The 18,489-nt window shown below is 39.0% G+C and overlaps 1 protein-coding gene across 6 annotated transcripts in view; it reads right to left on the reverse strand.

The window, feature by feature from the left end:
- Positions 1-297: 297 nt before the first annotated feature.
- Positions 298-18,489, reverse strand: part of LOC109006397 (ADP-ribosylation factor GTPase-activating protein AGD4-like) — a 55,402-nt gene continuing 37,210 nt past the window's right edge. For 3 of the 6 annotated variants that reach the window (XM_018985680.2, XM_018985665.2, XM_035684222.1), the window contains 7 exons: positions 14,702-14,923; positions 13,534-13,620; positions 13,165-13,428; positions 11,627-11,748; positions 2,348-2,438; positions 1,116-1,567; positions 298-594 (listed from right to left, as the gene is read on the reverse strand). In XM_018985680.2, coding sequence (XP_018841225.1) covers positions 480-594; positions 1,116-1,567; positions 2,348-2,438; positions 11,627-11,748; positions 13,165-13,428; positions 13,534-13,620; positions 14,702-14,923 — 1,353 coding nt within the window. In that variant the 3' untranslated portion in view covers positions 298-479. Of the gene's footprint in view, positions 595-1,115; positions 1,568-2,347; positions 2,439-11,626; positions 11,749-13,164; positions 13,429-13,533; positions 13,621-14,701; positions 14,924-18,489 lie in introns of those variants that run through there. The other 3 variants (XM_018985672.2, XM_035684221.1, XM_018985693.2) reach the window with 3 other exon arrangements.

An 18,489-nucleotide genomic window follows, 5' to 3' on the forward strand; every position in this document is an offset into this window, starting at 1 on the left:
TCGCAATAGCATTTAGAGTCATCTGTTTCAAGAAACCTAACATGAGTTAACACCAAAGTAAAAGAGCTTCATTTATTTCACGCTGAATTAATCTTATGTGCTTGCTAAATATCTAATGCACAACTCATTGTGTAAAGAATACTCTAACCAATCAAACAAATAAAGATATCCCACTACTGGCTAGAGAATTTATCAAGTTTGAAAAGGGTTTAAATGTTTCCAGTGAATATCGTTGTAGAATATTACTAGTTTGAACCGTTTTAAATATCATCTAATTAAAAAAAAACCATCTAATTACGATAATCAACTCAACAATAAATGGACAGAAAATAATAGATCTCAAAAATAAATGAATAAGAAACTTGGGACTTTCCAAACGATCAAAGTGGTACCAGGCTTCATATATTATTACAGACAATTGGGAAGCGGGGGTTAAAAACAAAGGGTGAAATAAACTTACAAGAGGTGACCGTGTTAGTTTACTCGCTTTCAGAAAGTAATATAAATAGCTCCTCATCAGTTATTGCTCCCAACTCCATTGCTCTTTCCAGGACACTAAGTCCCCCACCATCTTTAATTGATGAACGTGCACCTCTGCACAACACATCCTAGTTAGTCTTCATATATGAATCCAAGGAACATGGAAATGAGAGAAGCTTTGTGCTATCTACACTCTGATGCGTAAGTAATTAAACTATAAATTTATATTTGATGAATATGAAAGATCTCACATTCATTGTTGATCATAGGAAATGGGATTTGATTGGCCCTCGGTTTTGTATCAAGCCTTAAGGCAAATTGTTCTCACCACATCCAGGAACAATATTTATGAAATTTCTAGAGATGATCAAGCTAATTCAAGTGATACCAGTGATCAGCTTATCTGAGAATCGTTTTAGTCCTGGTAATTTCAAATGCATTTGGTCACTCAAAAGGATATGGGATCTAGCAATGGAAGGGAATTTTTGTATGTTCACGAAGGTAGGTAGGATGCCAGCAAGATCAACTTGTTGAAGTTCACAACAGATATATTACCTTTGAAGGAAAAACAAATCTCAACCTTTTCCAAGAAATATAGACCACATCCATAATTGTATTCACAACAGATATATTACCTTCTGAGTAGAAGTCTGGCAAGTTGGTTGTTCCCACTGGAGATGCAGTGATGCAAAGGAGTTCTTCCATGGAAGTCACGCATATTAATATCAGCACCAAATTGCAGCAACAACTCAAGCATCAATGGATTTCCAGTGTTGCACGCTAGATGCAACAAGGAACAACCTTGAAGACAATTCCCTGGCTCGTTGGAGTGGTTGATTCTCTCACACACTGCTGGATCATACTGTCTCTTTTGCATTGTCTCCGAGTCTTGTACATCAACATGGTGACATATATCAACACCATCCACGTCATCAAAGGTAGTCTTGATAATACTTTTTTCTGAAGTCACAATAAGACGATACACTTCTTGCAAATTGTTACTCTTGACTGCTTGCCAGATTTTTGAAGCATGAGAAGGAATCCCAGATGCACCTACTCCTCTGACGACTAGCAATCTCTCTACATACTGGTTAAGGGTAAGAATATTATTCTTCAGCTAAAATTTAGAACCTCTTTCCACGATACAAGGAAGATGGTAAAGGTTGACGTAAATTATTATAAGAATTGCAGAAGGATAACGCAGACAAAACATGAGAATGCATTCTGAAATCTGAAAAACAAGCAAAGATAAGCACGTGTACAAAGAAATGACAGGGAGTCTTGTGGATGGTCAAGTATATTTTTTCTTATGATACATGTCTTTAAAAAAATCAAAGCAGACATGTATGTTTCTACACTACCCTTATTTAGTTAACCATCAAAGTGAGAAATTATTAGTGGGCAGAATCACATAGGTCGTATTACTTGGAAAATCATGCAGGACAATTACTGCAAATCCAAGATAATTTTTTTTTTTTAATATAAGTAAAAATATTATATATATATATATATATATATATATTAATATCGATAGCAGTAACCAAGTACACTAGGCGTATACAAGAAACACCTAGCCCATACTAGAGAGCCCCTAATGACCAATAAACCTGTGAAAATTAGAAATCTATTCAAAATACACCAAGTCCGAACGGGAACAAAACACATCTCCCCAACCCCAACCCCTTGTTTCCCTTAAGACTACTACTCCACCCGAAACTCCCTCTACGAGGACGACTACATCCAAGATAATGAAAAGAAAACGAATACCAATGCCAAGTACGATTTGGATTTAAATACATTCATAATAGAAGAATAAAATCAACCAATTATCTATTTATTTATTTTTTAAAAAAAATTTACAGATCACCTTTGCTTGAATGTATTTCTCCTTGCAAGAAATGACATCCTTGGGGCATGGCTTTGTAACCGAAGCCATCATAGTCCTTGACTCATCTATCCTGCATAATAGTATTACATAGGAATTCAAAAGCAATAATATTTTTTGATAGGTAAAATTCAATTTTATTGATAGAAGTAAACACACATAACCCAAGTACACAGGAGGTATACAAAGAGAACACCTAGTTACAAGTTATAGACTAGAAACGGATACAAGAAAATCATGAAAACTAGCCACATTGAGAACAATTACAGAAGCCCATAAAACATGTTGAAGAAGAATCTCTCAAGTTCACTCTAAGAACATTCCCGATCTTCAAAGCTCCAATTATTTCTCTCCATCCAAATGCTCCACATCAGACATAGGGGAATCATTTTCCACACAGCGGCAACTTGGGGATACCCTGAAGACCTCTCCAACACACAAGAGGATCCACCACCCTACTGGGCGTTACCCATACAAGTCTGGTCCTGTTAAGAATGTCATCCCAGAATGTCCTGCCCACCTCACAATGTAATAATAAAGGATCTACAGTTTCACCACTTTTTTACACATAGCAATAGACCCATGTTTCCTCAGATTATCAATGGTAATGATTTTCCCAAGGGATGCAACCCAGCCAAGCAAAGCTACCTTGAGAGGCACCTTACATCTCCAAATGCACTTCCAAGGAAAAGGGTAGTGGTTCTGAACCATCAAGGACTGAACCATGAATCTGCTGCTCCGCCCATGAATCCAAGTCATCCTGTCCACCACAGCATTGCCAATGTTTGCAGAATACAGCAACCTGAAAAAATCGGTTATAGCTCCTACCTCCCAATCCTGGGCCTCTCTAGTAAAGCTAGCGTTCCACTGTAGTGAGCCCCTAGAGCTATCCATCAAATCTGCCACGGAAGCCTCCTTGTCGCACGCAATCCGATAGTGTAGGGAATGCAATCTTGAGGGCCCTATATTCACACCAAGGGCCAAAAAAACTCTAGAGCCCTCACCTACCCCAAATCTAAAATGTCTAATACCCCCCCCCCCCTCCCAATCCATTTCTAATGTTTTTCCACATCCATTTCTTCTTTTAGTTGTACATTATAGATAGTTATTTCTCATGTATACTTCCTGTGTACTTGGGCTTTGCCTATTATTATGAATAAAAGTTCTTGATAACTTATCCAAAAAAAAAAAAAAAAATTCTAGGTTGCTATGGACCCCTTTAAGAAAGGAAAATTTTATGTTCGCACTTTCTACAAGACCATCGCCAATCAAGAAAGCAATTATTTCCCTTTGAAGAACATTTGGAAGAGCAAGGCCCCACTAAGGGCGGCATTCTTTGTATGGACTCTCATTGGGGAAGATTTTGGCCATGGACAACCTACGAAAAAGGTTGATTATTATAATGGATTGGTGTTGCATGTGTAGAAAAGTGGTGAAATGGTAGATCATTTGCTTCTTTGCTGTGAGGTTGCTAGTAGGGCTGTAAGTAATTCAGTCCGGACCAGCAAAACCAACTGAACCGAACTTTTCGGTCCAGACCAGACCAAATTATGGACGGGTCAGTCTCAGTCCCAAAATATGTGGACCGATGACATTCGGTCCGGTCCCAGGGTCTACCAATTTTGGACCAGACTAGACCGAATTGGACCGAACCCCTATATATATTTTTTTAAAATATTTTTAATAATTTAATATATTATTTTTAAATAGTAATTATATAAGCTAATGATGTAATTTTCATCTAATTTATTATTATTGACCATATAAAATATAAAATAATGTGTTATCAATTAATAATAAACCATAAATCATGTGATAATTTATGTCATTATATGTAAATAGTTAATACATCATACATTCATACATACTCTTACTATTTACACTTAATTAAAATAATTAGGTAATTTTAAATACCCAAGTCGCAAGCAAGCATGAATAATCTATGTACAATGAAATTATTTGATATTCATTAACATTGGCTCAAGTGGGGGTGTCGAGCGTGGCTCGAGCGAACACTGGGTTTTATGTCTTGCTCGATCCCACTGTCGCGCGAGACACAAGCGAACTCACGGGTTGAGCTTTGCTCAAGCCCATTGTCGAGCGCACCTCGAGCGAACTCACGGTTAGAGCTATGTTCAAGCGCTAGGTCGAGCGATAGTCAAGCGAACTCACTGTTTCTCGATTTTTCAACTCCAAAACCAGTCTCTACCCCAACAATTAATAATTATGCATACTAAAAAATAAAGTCTAAATTAGTAAGTAGTAACTATCAATATCATAAATATAATTAGGGTAAAATATTTTTTTAATGAGTTAGTTACATAATCCACATTAATAATTCACTTAATTTTAACTTAGTAATTTAAATAATTTTTTTATTAATTTATTTGAAAAAAAAAAAAAAAGATGAAAAAATTAATAAAATAATTAGGCCGAACAGGACCGATAGCTACCGGTCCAGGAAAAATGGACCAAAAATTTCGATCAATCACCGAACCAAACCGTTTACACCCCTAGTTGCTAGGGCCTTACAGGATGATTTGATCAACGGGATGGGGATAGCATGGGTAATGCTGAAGAGGGTGGTTAATCTTCACTCCAGCAGGAGTCTATATAGTGTTCAGCAAATTCCATCAATTTGGAAGATGGTCCCTATATGCCTTCTATGGAGTATTTGGAAGGAAAGAAATGAACGAGCATTTGTAGACAAATTACATTCGGTGGAGGAGCTTAGAAGCCTTTTTTGCAAGACATTATTTCTTTGGTTAATAATAGCTAAAGATTTCAATGGCTTAATGTTCATGAATTCCTTGTATCTATCTCTCCCTCTTCTTCCTAACTGGGTGTTTCCTCTTGTGTACGTCCTATGTACTTGGGCATTTTCCTATTTCTATCAATAATAGTTTTGTTACGGAGATATGATTTAAGGTCAATTATTGTAATTTTAGTAATACTTTCCTTTCTAGATAGATATTTTCCTTCCTAGCTAGACTGTCAATTTGGATGTAAAAACTTACCTTGTATAGCAAATTAGGCGCTGGAAATCTGGCAACAACTGTGTAACCCCTCTTATATAAATTGAAAGCAAACCCTCTGGTAAGGTTATTCAGACCAATTTGACATGGTACCAGAGCCCCTACTCTGATATTCATCTATGTGGTCAAAATCCTTCGTGTACGACAGGAGGAATTTTTTTTTCCTCTGTTTCTGCAATATTTTCTTGCTCTTGGTTGTTCTCGGTTGAGGAGTCGGAGCTATCTATGGTTGTTCTCGATTGTCTTGGTTGTTCTCGATGGTGGGTTCGCTGTTTTTGGTGTATGTGGTGTCTGTCGGCATTTTATGGTGGTTCTTGGAGCTGTCTGCGGTGTCTGTCGGCACTGTCTACAGGTGGTTGTGTGGCTGTCGGCACCGTATGTGGCCATCAGCGTTATCTGTGGGTGGCTGAGTGACCATCGGCCATTTCTATTGTGATTTGTTGGTTTCGGCAAGCTCCTCCGGCACTCTGGTTGCCGTTTGTTTCCTGGCAAGGTATCTCTGCGTATTTTTTTTCTTGTTGGCCATTTGTTGGGCTGCTTTATTGGGCCATCTGTTGGTTCTACTTACCGTGCCTTGGTTTCTTGTGGGCTGTCTATTTTATTGGGCCATCAGCATCTATTTTGGTTCCTTTGATTGGATTTGCTACTAATTTTTACGTGTCTTTCATCATGTCTATTGAGAATACAATATTCAGTTTACTGGGAAGAATTTTCCTACTTGGGAATTTTAGTTTAAGATGTTTTTGAAAGGAAAAGAATTATCAAATCATATTGATACCTCTTCTAAAGTTCCCATTGATGAAAAGAAATTTGCACAATGGGAGGTCAAGAATGCTAAGGTGGTCTCTTGGCTATTGGGGACGATTGAGCCCCATCTTGTGACCAATGTTCATTGTTTTGCTACAGCCCAAGTTATGTGGGACTATCTCCACCGTATTTATCACCGAGATCACAATGCTCGAAAGTTCTAATTGAATTTGGATATTAGTAATTACAGTCAAGGTAATTTGACCATTGAACAATTTTATTCTGGTTTTATTAATCTCTTGAGCGAGTATTCTGCAATTGTTCATACTAAGGTTCCCCTGGCGGCACAAGCGGCTCTTCAAGTGGTTCATGCTGAGAGTCAACGTGACCAATTCCTTATGAAGTTGCGGCCTGAATTTGAACCTGTTCAGGCTGGCTTATTGAACCGTAATCCGGTTCCTTCTTTGAATATTTGTTTGGGAGACTTATTGCGTGAAGAACAACGGCTCTCCACTCAGACAAATATGACTTCTGAAATTGTTATTGTAGCCTATGCAGCACAAGGGAGAGGGAGGAATAAGTTGCAGTGTTTCAGTTGTAAGGAGTTTGGTCATATTGCCCGCAATTGCCCTAAGAAAGTTTGTATCTACTGCAAGAAAGAAGACCATATCATCAAAGACTGTCGAGTGCGGCCTCAGAATTGCCAATCCCAAGCTTTTCAGGCTTCTATTCAGTCTTCTTCTTTTGCACCCTCCAACTTTACGCTCCGACTCCGGGGGGAGTACATGTCTCATTCTTTTCAGACTTATCTCCAACACAAGGGGATCATTTCCCAGCGATCTTGTCTTTATACACCTCAACAAAATGTGGTTGATGAGCGTAAGAATCGTCATCTCTTAGATGTCGTTTTTACTTTGTTGATTGATTCTTCTATGCCTTCTAAGTTTTAGGTAGAAGCTTTATCTACTGCTGTCTATCTGATCAATCGTTTGCCTACTGCCACTCTAAATTATGATTTTCCTTACTCTCGATTATTTGGCATATCTTCTGAGTATCAATCATTTCATACTTTTGGGTGTGTTTGTTTTGTTCATCTGCCACCCGTTGATCGTCACAAGATTGCTGCCCAGTCTGTCACGTGTGCTTTTATGGGCTATAGTCCTACTTAGAAAGGGTCTGTTTGTTATGATGCTCCTGCAAACAAATTCCAAAACTCTCGAAATGTGATTTTCTTTGAAAATCAATATTTCTTTCAATCTTAGGTTATTTCTGATCCTCCTATTACTCTTTTGCCTGCTTTTGATGATGTATCTTCTTCTATTGAGAGGTATAAACCAGGTGTTGTGTATCATCGATTCCACCTTTTGCAGCGCCCCTTCCAAACCGTAATCATCTAATCCCGTGGTTCCTAGAACTCAACGCTCCACCAGAGTTACACATGTACCATATAGGTATGGTTTTCCTCATACCTCGCTTACTGTCACTCTCGACACTATTTTTATTCCTCGCTCTTATGTTCAAGCAACCACCCATGCATGTTGGCAACAAGCCATGCAAGAAGAAATGCAAGCTTTTCAAGACAATCACACCTGGGATATTGTGGCTTGTCCTTTTGATGTCAAACCTATTGGTTGTAAATGAGTGTACTCGGTCAAGTTTAAATCTGATGGTTCACTGGACAGATATAAGGCTTGTCTCGTGGCTCTTGGGAACCACCAGGAGTATGGTATTGATTATGAAGAAACATTTGCACCTATCACCAAAATGACTATTGTGAGGACTATCTTGGCACTTGCTGCGTCACAAAGGTGGTCTCTCTGACAGATGAATGTGAAGAATGCTTTTCTGCATGGGAATCTGAAGAAAGAAATCTATATGACCCTACCTCCTGGGATGTTTGCTACATCTTCTTCCGAGGTTTGTCAGCTCAAACGATCTTTGTATGGACTGAAACAGGCTCCGCGTGCATGGTTTGATAAATTTCGCTCTACTCTGCTTGCTTTTCATTTTGCTTAAAGTCAATATGATTCCTCTCTTTTTCTTCGCAAGACTTCTACAGGACTTGTGTTGCTTCTGGTGTATGTCGATGACATTGTGATTACTGGCTCTGATGCTGAGTTGATTCAGCAATTGCAACAGCATCGCAAGGCCTCCTTTCATATGAAAGATCTTGGTCCCCTGTAGTACTTTCTTGGTCTTGAGGTGCAACTTACTCCGACTAGTAACTTGTTACACTAGTACAAATACACGTAGGAAGTGATATCTTTGGCTGGTCTTCAATCGGGTAACTCTGTTCTTACTCCATTGGAGGTAAATCTCAAACTTTGTCAGGAAGAAGATGAGCTTCTATCAAATCCATTCTTGTATCGACAGCTTGTTGGGAGTTTGAACTACTTGACAATTACTCGCCCTGACATTTCTTTTGTTGTGCAGCAAGTCAGTCAATTCATGCAAGCTCCCAGACACCTTCATTTAGCCGTTGTCCGCCGCATTATCCGCTATCTAAAAGGCACTCCTAACCGCGGGTTAGTCTTTCCTAAGGAGTCTTTTTTTACAGTTGGTGAGGTAGAGTGATGTTGATTGGGATGGTTGTGAGGATACTCGTCACTCTGTTACAGGGTGGTGCATGTTCTTAGGCAACGCGCTTATTTCTTGGAAGAGTAAGAAGCAAAATAGAGTTTCAAATCCTCCACCGAGTCGGAGTATCGTGCTATGTCTTCCGCTTGCTCTGAGATCACATGGCTTCGTGGGTTATTGGGTGAACTTGGATTTCCTCAACTCCATTCCACTCCTCTTCATGCTAATAATACCAGTGCTATTCAGATCGTCGCTAATCCTGTTTTTCATGAGCGTACGAAACAAATCGAAGTTGATTGTCATTCCATTCGTGAAGCTTTTGACAAGTTTGTGATTACTCTTGCTCACATTTCCACTACACTTCAAACGGCTGACATCTTCACTAAAGCTCTTCCTCAACATCGACATCAGTCCTTGATTGACAAATTGATGCTTCTAGATCTAGAAGCATCAATTTGAGGGGGGATCTTGTGGAGATATGATTTAGGGTCAATTATTGTATTTTTAGTAATACTTACATTTCTAGATAGATATTTTCCTTCCTAGCTAGACTGTCAAGTAGGATGTAAATACTTACCTTGTATAGCAAATTAGGCACTGGAAATCTGGCAACAAATGTGTAACCCCTCTTATATATATTGAAAGCAAACCCTCTGGTAAGGGTATTTAGACCAATTGTACTTGGGCATTTTCCTAGTTCTATAAATAATATTTTTACCAGAAGAAAATATATTATTCTTTCACAGCCCACGGTGTGGGCTCCCCTAACTTCATTAGGACAACAAATCCCCGAGCCCTGATCGCTCCCATACTTGGAGTCAATAAAAACCCTCCATAAAGCCTCCTCCTGATGATGGCAGCACAACCACTAGAAATCAGGAAGAAAACTTGTCCCAACTAATGAGATGGAACCTGGAGTCATCCCCAATTCCTCCCTCATCTCCTCCCTATCCTCCAAACGTTGCAGCTCCTCAAATAGACTTCTTTTGGCATATGCAATCCCAAAGACGTCGACATTCCATGTCTTGAGGTATTTCTTTGAAGCTTTGAGTTTGCTGGCCAATATAAAACTTGTGAGTGCCCTCAATCTGATACGATGACCGTCATTGTCCCACCTTGTCCAAAAAACCAACCACATGTTTGAAAACTTGAAATACCTGCGGCCCTCGTGAATACCCAACAATCCAACATGATAATAAAGCGGTCCAAATAGACCATAGGTAATCTCTTCTGGCACAATGCGGGAAATTCTGCCTCCCAAGAGGGAGATACCAGGATTTAGTCCACTCTTGACCAAGCCCGATTATGGGACCATGTTAATACACCCCCAGCAAGGGCAATATCCAAGAGATCCAAATCAAAAATAAACTCAAAAAATCTTGTCATGGCCGGATTGAGGCTAGTCACTCTTAATCTTCCAACCGAACTGAGTTGTATTAAAATCCCCTCGAATACACTACGGCACATCCCACCAACTGCATAAACCGACAATCTCATCCCACAAAAATCTCCTATTACTATACAAGTCTGCCAGCCCATAGATGCCAGCAAAAGCACACTCCAAGCCATCCTCCACATTCTTGAAGGAGCATGCCACCAAATAGTCTCCTGCACACTCATCAAGTTACTTCACAACCCTCTGGAGAGAAACATTCAACTCACATACAAACATCCCCACAAGCTTTTAATGGTGCTTCTATCAATAAGTTCCAACTCTGTTTCCTGCATACACAATATCCACTTTCCAATGACAAAGCAAGTTCTTCAACCAAAGGCGCTTGGTGAAATCATTAAGCCCCCGAACATTCCAAGAGAGGATCTTAGGCTTCATAAAAAAGGATTTCTCGCACTCCCCTTTAACTTCCTCAACTCTTGCTTACCTCTTTGACATCGTAATTGATAGAACAAGTGAGTCTCTTGAGCTCTCTCGTCTAGACGTTGATTAGAAGAATGAGCAATGAGCATGGCCCCTCTCGATAGCAACAAGTAAAGCCCTGAATTGATCTTCAAACCCCTCACAAGAAATCCCCAAACAATCCATAATTTCTTTAACTTTTTGAAGCACCCATTCCAACGACATACCAACCATTGAGAAGTACATTGGCAGTGTGCATAAAGGGACCAGAGCAGGGATGCCTTAAAACCTAGCTCCTTCATTTTCCTTTCCAGAGGCCAAGGCAAAGGCTCCACCACAACACCGTCCATTCGTCGTAACCCCCTCAAAAGCAATAATATTAACTAAATATGGACTTCCAGAGTAACCAATCTGCCAGTTGGAAAGGATTAAAGGAATCTGATTTGACAACTACAAGCTTCTTTTATCCACTCCTGGTCGAATCTAGCGTGAACTAAATCTCTATTGACTGAAACACAAGACCTAGATTACCATCTATTCATTGTATCAAAGACTTCATGAGACCATAATTCAGAAAAAAACATATCGCTTCCAAGAAACTAGCGGAATGTTGGTGAAATTCTGTGTAAGATCATGAGGTAGAAAACAACAACCATTAATTCACGTCAGTTGTTGCAACTGCCATGTTTGGTGAATGCATTTGTATCTCCATCAATAGATGTTTCAAAAACTGCTTGATCAATTAGCATTAAAAAAAAAAAAAAAGTGATTGTGGAGCAAAGCTTAATACAACTAAGGTCATAGAGACTGTCTACACTTTGCTGGTTTTGAACCAATGAGAGAGCATGCATTTGAGGAGCTTATGACGATATAACATATTCCAACAGTTCCTTTACAGCAAGATTACAATCACTTCCATTTAAACTAGCAGTGATGGTTGGGTCCAAATCTATTGATATCTAGTAGTCAGGAATCTTTAAGTAAACTGTTTTGCATTGTTCCTAAGTGGTATGTAGCTAATATGGTAACAGAACAAGGAAATCTTACCTTTCATTCTCATGAAGAAGCAATTCCTCCCATATGGAGTTGCAAAAAGAATTGCCCAAGTTCCGGAACAAGTCCAAGACAGTAGGTTCCCAAACCCTGACATCTAAAGTTAAAGATCTCACCTGCAGTAGAGGAAACTTCAATCATGCCAACATTTTGGTCATCAGGTTATTACTCTGAAAATTAACATAAAGCTTCTCATTGAACATGAAACTTAACTTTACCAAATAGTGTTTACATGAAACTTAACATAAGGCTTCTAGCAAATAGATCATTCTTAAAGGGGCTTTTCTGGATATATTCCACCTTGCTCTCAGGAAGGATCAGTGGCCGAGACTTCCAACTTTCGAATGGATATCGAATGGGTAGTGTGTTTATTAGAACCATACAGGATTGACAAATGGACCTCATTCTATGTTCTGTTGTAGCATACATGCATGAGACAAAATGAGAAACAAAATATGCAATGGGCCTCATCCAAGTGGGATTATTTGAAGCCAGGTTGTTTTATAATGCTTTTGATCCCTCGTGACAATGTTATCCTCCCTTGAAAATCCATTTGGGGAAGTAAGGCCTCCTAAAGCGGCCTTCTGTGTTTGAACGGCTGCATTAAGGAAGATACTTATCTTGGAGAATGTACAAACAAGACATTGTGATAATGGAGTGGTGTTGCATGTACAAAAGGGCTGGGCAAACCATGGATCATCTCTTACTTCATTGTCAGTTAGCTAGTACTTTGTGGCAAGCTGCTTTTGGCTTTTATGGGTTGGTATGGGTGATGCTGAGACAAGTGGTAGAAATGTTAGCATGATGGAAGGTCTATTGACTATGAACACAGCTGAATGTTAAGGGAAATGGATCCGTTGCTTAATGTCATGCATTTTGAGTGAAAGAAATGTAAGGAGTTTTGAAGACAGCACAAGAACAATGGAGAATCCAAAGTTTTATTCCTAACAATATAGCTGTGGATGGCAGCTCATTGATGTTTTCCTAGATTTAGTTTTCAGGACTTCCTTGATTCTTTTTCTTTCTCCAGTTAGGTACATCTGATGTATACTCCTGGTGTGCTTAGATAGTGCCATTTTATCATTGATGAAAATTATCTTACTTACAAAAAATAAAATAACACCGAATTTGGCAAGGTGGAAAAGGCATGTCTGCATGCTAGAGAAGTTATATTGCGTATCATTTAAATGCTAGTATATGAATGGAATGACATTGAAAGAGTGCCAAGGGAATATAAGGGTGAGACGCTGAAAATTGCCTAAAAGGCAGAAAGAATAGAGAAACACATCACTTCAGTCATCACTGGCACAGCTACTGCGTACTTTCATAAAATATGTTTTTTTTTTTTTTTGAGTTCGTAATTTCATAAAATAATATCATTATCATCAAAGAATAAATTATAATATTCTCGAAAAATATGCTAGTGTTAGGACAATAAACAGTCAGGACACAATACAGATGCAGACAATTATAAGCTACATAATAAAACAAAAGTAATAACTTTCCAACTTTCGTTTTAAAATAAAAGGCACCTTTGAGATATGAACGCCAAGATTCCGATGAACACCAGAGCATTCAATACATAATAATACACCGAGATTGAGAGATGCCCAATCTGGTTCAGGAGTGCTGCACTCTGCACAAATATCGTTTCCAGGAATTGCTCTCAGGATACTAGAAACCGAATCAGCTTCACTGAATTTTGTGTCATCTTTTAAACTTTCATGGCTGTCTAGTGATTGAACATCAGTAAAAGCACCACTGCTACTCTTGACAAGTTTTCTTCCAGGATGCAGCTGCAGAAGATACAGCTAGTTCTTGTTAGAGAAAGCTACAATTGATTTCCATCAACAAATTGTATGCCATCACAATGAGAGACACGATGCTTTGAATGAACAAACCTTTTGAAGAAAATGAGAATTCAAAAGAGATGTAATAGCTCCTGTAATTTTGTTTATCCAGTCCATCCTATCTGCTTCATTTTCAGCCTGACCAAACAAGGTTATGATAAAAAACTAGGGACAATATGCTCCAGAATATTATGATCATATTGCGACCAATTTAAAAGGAACAAAAAAATTATAAAAAGAAACAACCAGAAAGGAAGGTTGTTACAGAACATATATACACTTTACAGCCTTCAAAAAAATGCAAAACATCTCTATCACACTTGAAACTGAAACAAGCCCTCCTAGAAAAGTCCCCGAGTGGCTTAGAAGGCACCCCGAGAGTCATCCAGAAAATTAAAATACAAATAAATATTCAAAGAAACAACACATTATCCTTCATCATACACTGTTTCGTTGAAAGGAATGTAATACTTGTCTTGTTCTTTTAATTTTTTTCTGATCTTTGGATGATATTGCCTCTCAGTTGTAAATATCATATTGATATGATTCCAATTTGCTTCAAACCCAAGTTCGTATACATACATATTTAGATTTTGCGACTCAGTGGATTCAAACAGCTAAATGACCTACTTACAACTGATTCTACCCACGTTCATTTTTTAAAATTTATGATTTCTGAAAAATGCAACTGGATTAGATTATATAAGTGATTTGATGCATGCTTATTGCAGCAAAACTATTATAATCATCATCATCTATGCAACTCCTTTGGTTGCACTGGAAGGTCATCAATGGATGATCTATTTTTTGGATGATGCCAACATTCTCTCCAATTCCATACCCCTGTTGTCCACCTTGATCAAGGGTATATGCCCAGCACATTTTAACCAATCTATAAACGAAATTTTTTATGATCGCTTTCACATTTCCTAGCATTCCAACAAGTTTCCGAATTGTTTTCAGCATTTTCATCATGCTTCAAAAACTTATTGTTTTCGCGTATTTACGAAAATGTTGACAAAATTAATTACAATTCTTTGCCACAAATCAGTAGAATGTAATTAAATGCTTAGTACACTTGGAAAACCAACCCTGCAGGTTTCCTGCAGGAAAACAAGGACACTTATGCAGTAAAGTCTCTACAATGCAGCAGAATAGCCATGATATGATACTAAAAACCAAAGTCATACTTATCAAAAAAAAAACCAAAGTCAATTACCTGTAATGTATAAGTTTTTAATGGAGAAATTACTCGGAAGCAAAGACGTAGATCCATGTCCTCTGCATCTATCTTTATAGTTGATGTGCAGAGATCAACAGTACGGCAGCTGAGAATTTCATCATCAAATGATGCTTGCCGGTTGTGCCGTGAACGGAATCTACCAAACACGCTACTATTATGTTCACTTGAGCGAATAAAATTGTATGATTGAGAACCCTGCTGAAGGATGGGTGGGGGTTGAGAAAAGACACCTCAAGATGTATATAACAATGAATTCCATAATACTACGCTTGCCGTAATACTTCACTTCAAGCAGTTGAACTTATCAAAGAGTTTGTCAGAAAAGACAGATGTGTATGTGGTTGGAAAGAAGTTTTGTACAGGAACAAGTATTCACAATAGCATCAAATGTCTGAACTTGGCTGCAAGATTATGCAGCGCAGTATGGTCCCAGTATTTATTTGTTTTGTCTGAGTATCATTCAGTTTATACACTGGCAAGAATAAATTGACGAACAAAACAAAAGACATTTCATAATCGTATGTAATAGTTGAGATATATAATCTATTGATACATTCATGATCAGGAAAATACTGATTACTTACCCATTCCCCCAGAAGAAAAAAAGAAGTTTGATTAATTACAATAAAAGAGGGAAAATTTGATTGAAACTAAAAGTTTTTTTCTCAGTAGATGAATTCATTTATGAAAACAAATGAGGTACATATGTTTAGCATGAGGGAATGTCGCTAACGATGGAGAATATATATTATGGACAAATTGTTGCCCAGGATTAACATGGAAATTCAAACAACTCAAAGCTGTTGAAGAGAATGTAGAGAAGAAGAAATCATGAGTAGAAAATGTTTAAGTACGAATATTTAATAAAATTCTTATTTACTGATAAAAAAAAGAGTTGCGAATATAAAGAACTTCAGTATTGAGAAATGACAAGTTTTCCAGGAATGTAACAAGATAATATGAAGCATAATGCAATTTTTAAAGCAAAACAAACAGATCTTATGCATGCTTTGGGGCTTAAATATTAGAGTATAGAGAGAATAATACAAGTAAAGAGGTTAGGACACAGAACAAGAGAGGTAAACATGAAAGACAATGGGCAGAGAGTAGGATCAACCTAGATCACCCTATGGTTTAGAGCATCACACTCGACACAGATGCCTCGTCACATGTCAAATAAAAGACAGAACTTTGCATTTCTTCTATTGCCTTTCGAAAGAAACCTGATGAGGACATCTCCTATTAATGTTTTAGTTATTTTATTAATGTTTTGTCTATTTTATTTAGGGTTTGTATTGCCCTACTATTTACAGACATTTTCTATTTTTGTTATTTTATTTATGTGTTAGTTATTTCATTTAGGGTTTGTATTGCCCTACTACTTAAAGACATTTTAAGGAATTTTGGAGTTAGTTGATTTTGAATACAAAGCTGATGCACTAGCCGCCCCTTCCAGTTCCCGCTTGCTTTCTTCTTCTCCCTCCCTCCTCTCTCGTTCATTTCTCTTCTCTATTTCTTAATATTCTGTTCTACCTCTTGTCTCACTTCTATCCTACATCATATTGGTATCAAGAGCCGGTTCTATTGTTTTCTCAAACAATAGATTAATCCCAAACTCGTCCATCTGAGTTCCCTTCGATCCAAGCCAAAGCAAAACCCGTCAAAGACCTTGCCGAAAACTGGGTTCTCTTCAGTGAATCGGCCCTCTCCGATTCTCCATCTCGTTCTCTGTGAGTGGCCGCCATCGCTACCCCTCTCGACCCGGAGCACACTGCCGGTAAGCCTCTCGACCTCTCCGTTACCTCCGTCTCACCCCTCGGCTTCTCCCGAAACACCCAGTGCCGAGATACCACCGTAGCTGCCTCTCCTTACCTCCGTTTCACCCAGTGCCGAGATACCACCCCTCGGTCTCTCCTGAAACGGCCTCTCCCGAGACACCCAGTGCCGAGATACCCAGAGACAACAGGTGCGAAAAAAAAAAAAAAAGAGAGAAAACAATACAGACCTCGCCGAAACCACTAGACTTGAGGCAGACGACGCCGGAAACACAACATCTCAACTCCGATTCTTCTCCCTCTACCAGACGTCTAACTCTCCTTCGGTTTCTCCTCTCGCGCGACTTCCAACGCAGAAACAGCCGAATGCAAAAGAAATAAAGAAAGGGAGTCGGAGTGGCTTGTCCTTCCGCGCGTGACTTTTCAACGATTGTGCACAGTTATCAACACGAGCAAAGGGAAGTTTTACTATCTCTTTCTTTGGTTTTACACAATCGGTTTGTTTTGAAAATGTATTAATTGTTTCTCTGTGTTGCTATTACCATAGTGAACTTAGCCAAACCAGCATTTGCTACGGCTAGATTTATTCAACACTTGGATTTTGTTTTACTTCCTATTTCTTGTGTTTCCATTCTCACTTCCATAGCCTGAAGCTTTACTCTCATTTTTGCATTGATTGTCTTTCAAAAAAGAAATCAGCATTGCTACGTGATTGGACTTGTTTGATTAGCATTTGACCATTGCTTTGTTATTTTAAACATCAATATTATTTGTTTGCCGTATTTTGAATTTACTTAATCCCAAAAAAAAAAAAAAAAAAGACATTATTATTTGGTTCAGTTGATATTTTTCATTGCTTGCATTTATTGTTCATTGATCTCTCCATTGCACTTCATTTAGCGGGTGTTGCATTGCATGCAGTTGCGTAGTGGTCGTCTTGTTACCTCTAGTTCCAGTACTTTTACCATAGATCCTTCCCAATTTGATGCCCTCACTCGGCAATTAGCTCAACTAGCCAATAACCAGCAACATGTACAAACTCAATTAGCGGCTGTCCAAACTGAGATGGCTGCTACTCGTGAGGAGAACAGGGACCTAGCTGCTAGGTTGAACAATTTTGAGGAACTCCCTCATTCGTCTGACAACTCTGAAGTGTCCCAAAATAAACGCCATCGTCGTCGACGAGGTGATCGACAACATGTCAGACATGATCGTGGGGGTAGGGATTATGATCGTGAGCGAGAACGAGACCATTACCGCCAAGGTACTCAGTCCCCTACTCGCCATGAGGAGCGTTTATTTAGAAACATTAAGCTAGAGGCCCCTACTTTTGATGGTTGCCTAGATCCTCGAGTTTTTACTCAATGGATTAGGGATATGGATCGTTTCTTTACCTGGTATAGAGTCCCTGAAGATCGAAGAGTTCAATTTGCTAGCCTGAAACTAACTGGCACTGCCCAACTCTTTTGGGAAAGTGTAGAGGATCTCCTTGAGAGGCGTCATGCGCCTCCTGTTGGGAGTTGGGAAGAAATGAAGCGTCGTCTTCAAGAGAAATACCTGCCCCAATCTTACAGGAGTAATTTGTTGGACCAATGGAATGCCCTTACACAGGGAATCGGCCAGTGACTGAGTATGTCACTCAATTTGATGAATTCCGAACGAGATGTCATATTGTTGAGGATGAGGCCATGACTTTGAGTCGGTTTAAACAAGGCTTAAAAGATGACCTTAGACGCGAGCTTGTCCTCCGGGGTGTCGCTACACTTGACCATGCTTACTCTTTAGTCCGAGACTATGAGTCGGTCATGAGGACTCCGTATGGAAGGCGTGATGACAACCGCCCTTCCATCACCCCAGCGCCCACCCTTTCCCCTAAGTCTCACTTAGGACCTCCGCCATCTAATGTTTCCCCCGCATGGGAAAATAAGGGTAAAGGTCCTGAAATTCCAAGGACTTCCTCCCGCTTGCAGTGTTTCAAATGTAAGGGTT

Source organism: Juglans regia, chromosome 13 (assembly GCF_001411555.2).
Source record: "Juglans regia cultivar Chandler chromosome 13, Walnut 2.0, whole genome shotgun sequence".
NCBI classification, from domain to species: Eukaryota; Viridiplantae; Streptophyta; class Magnoliopsida; order Fagales; family Juglandaceae; genus Juglans; species Juglans regia.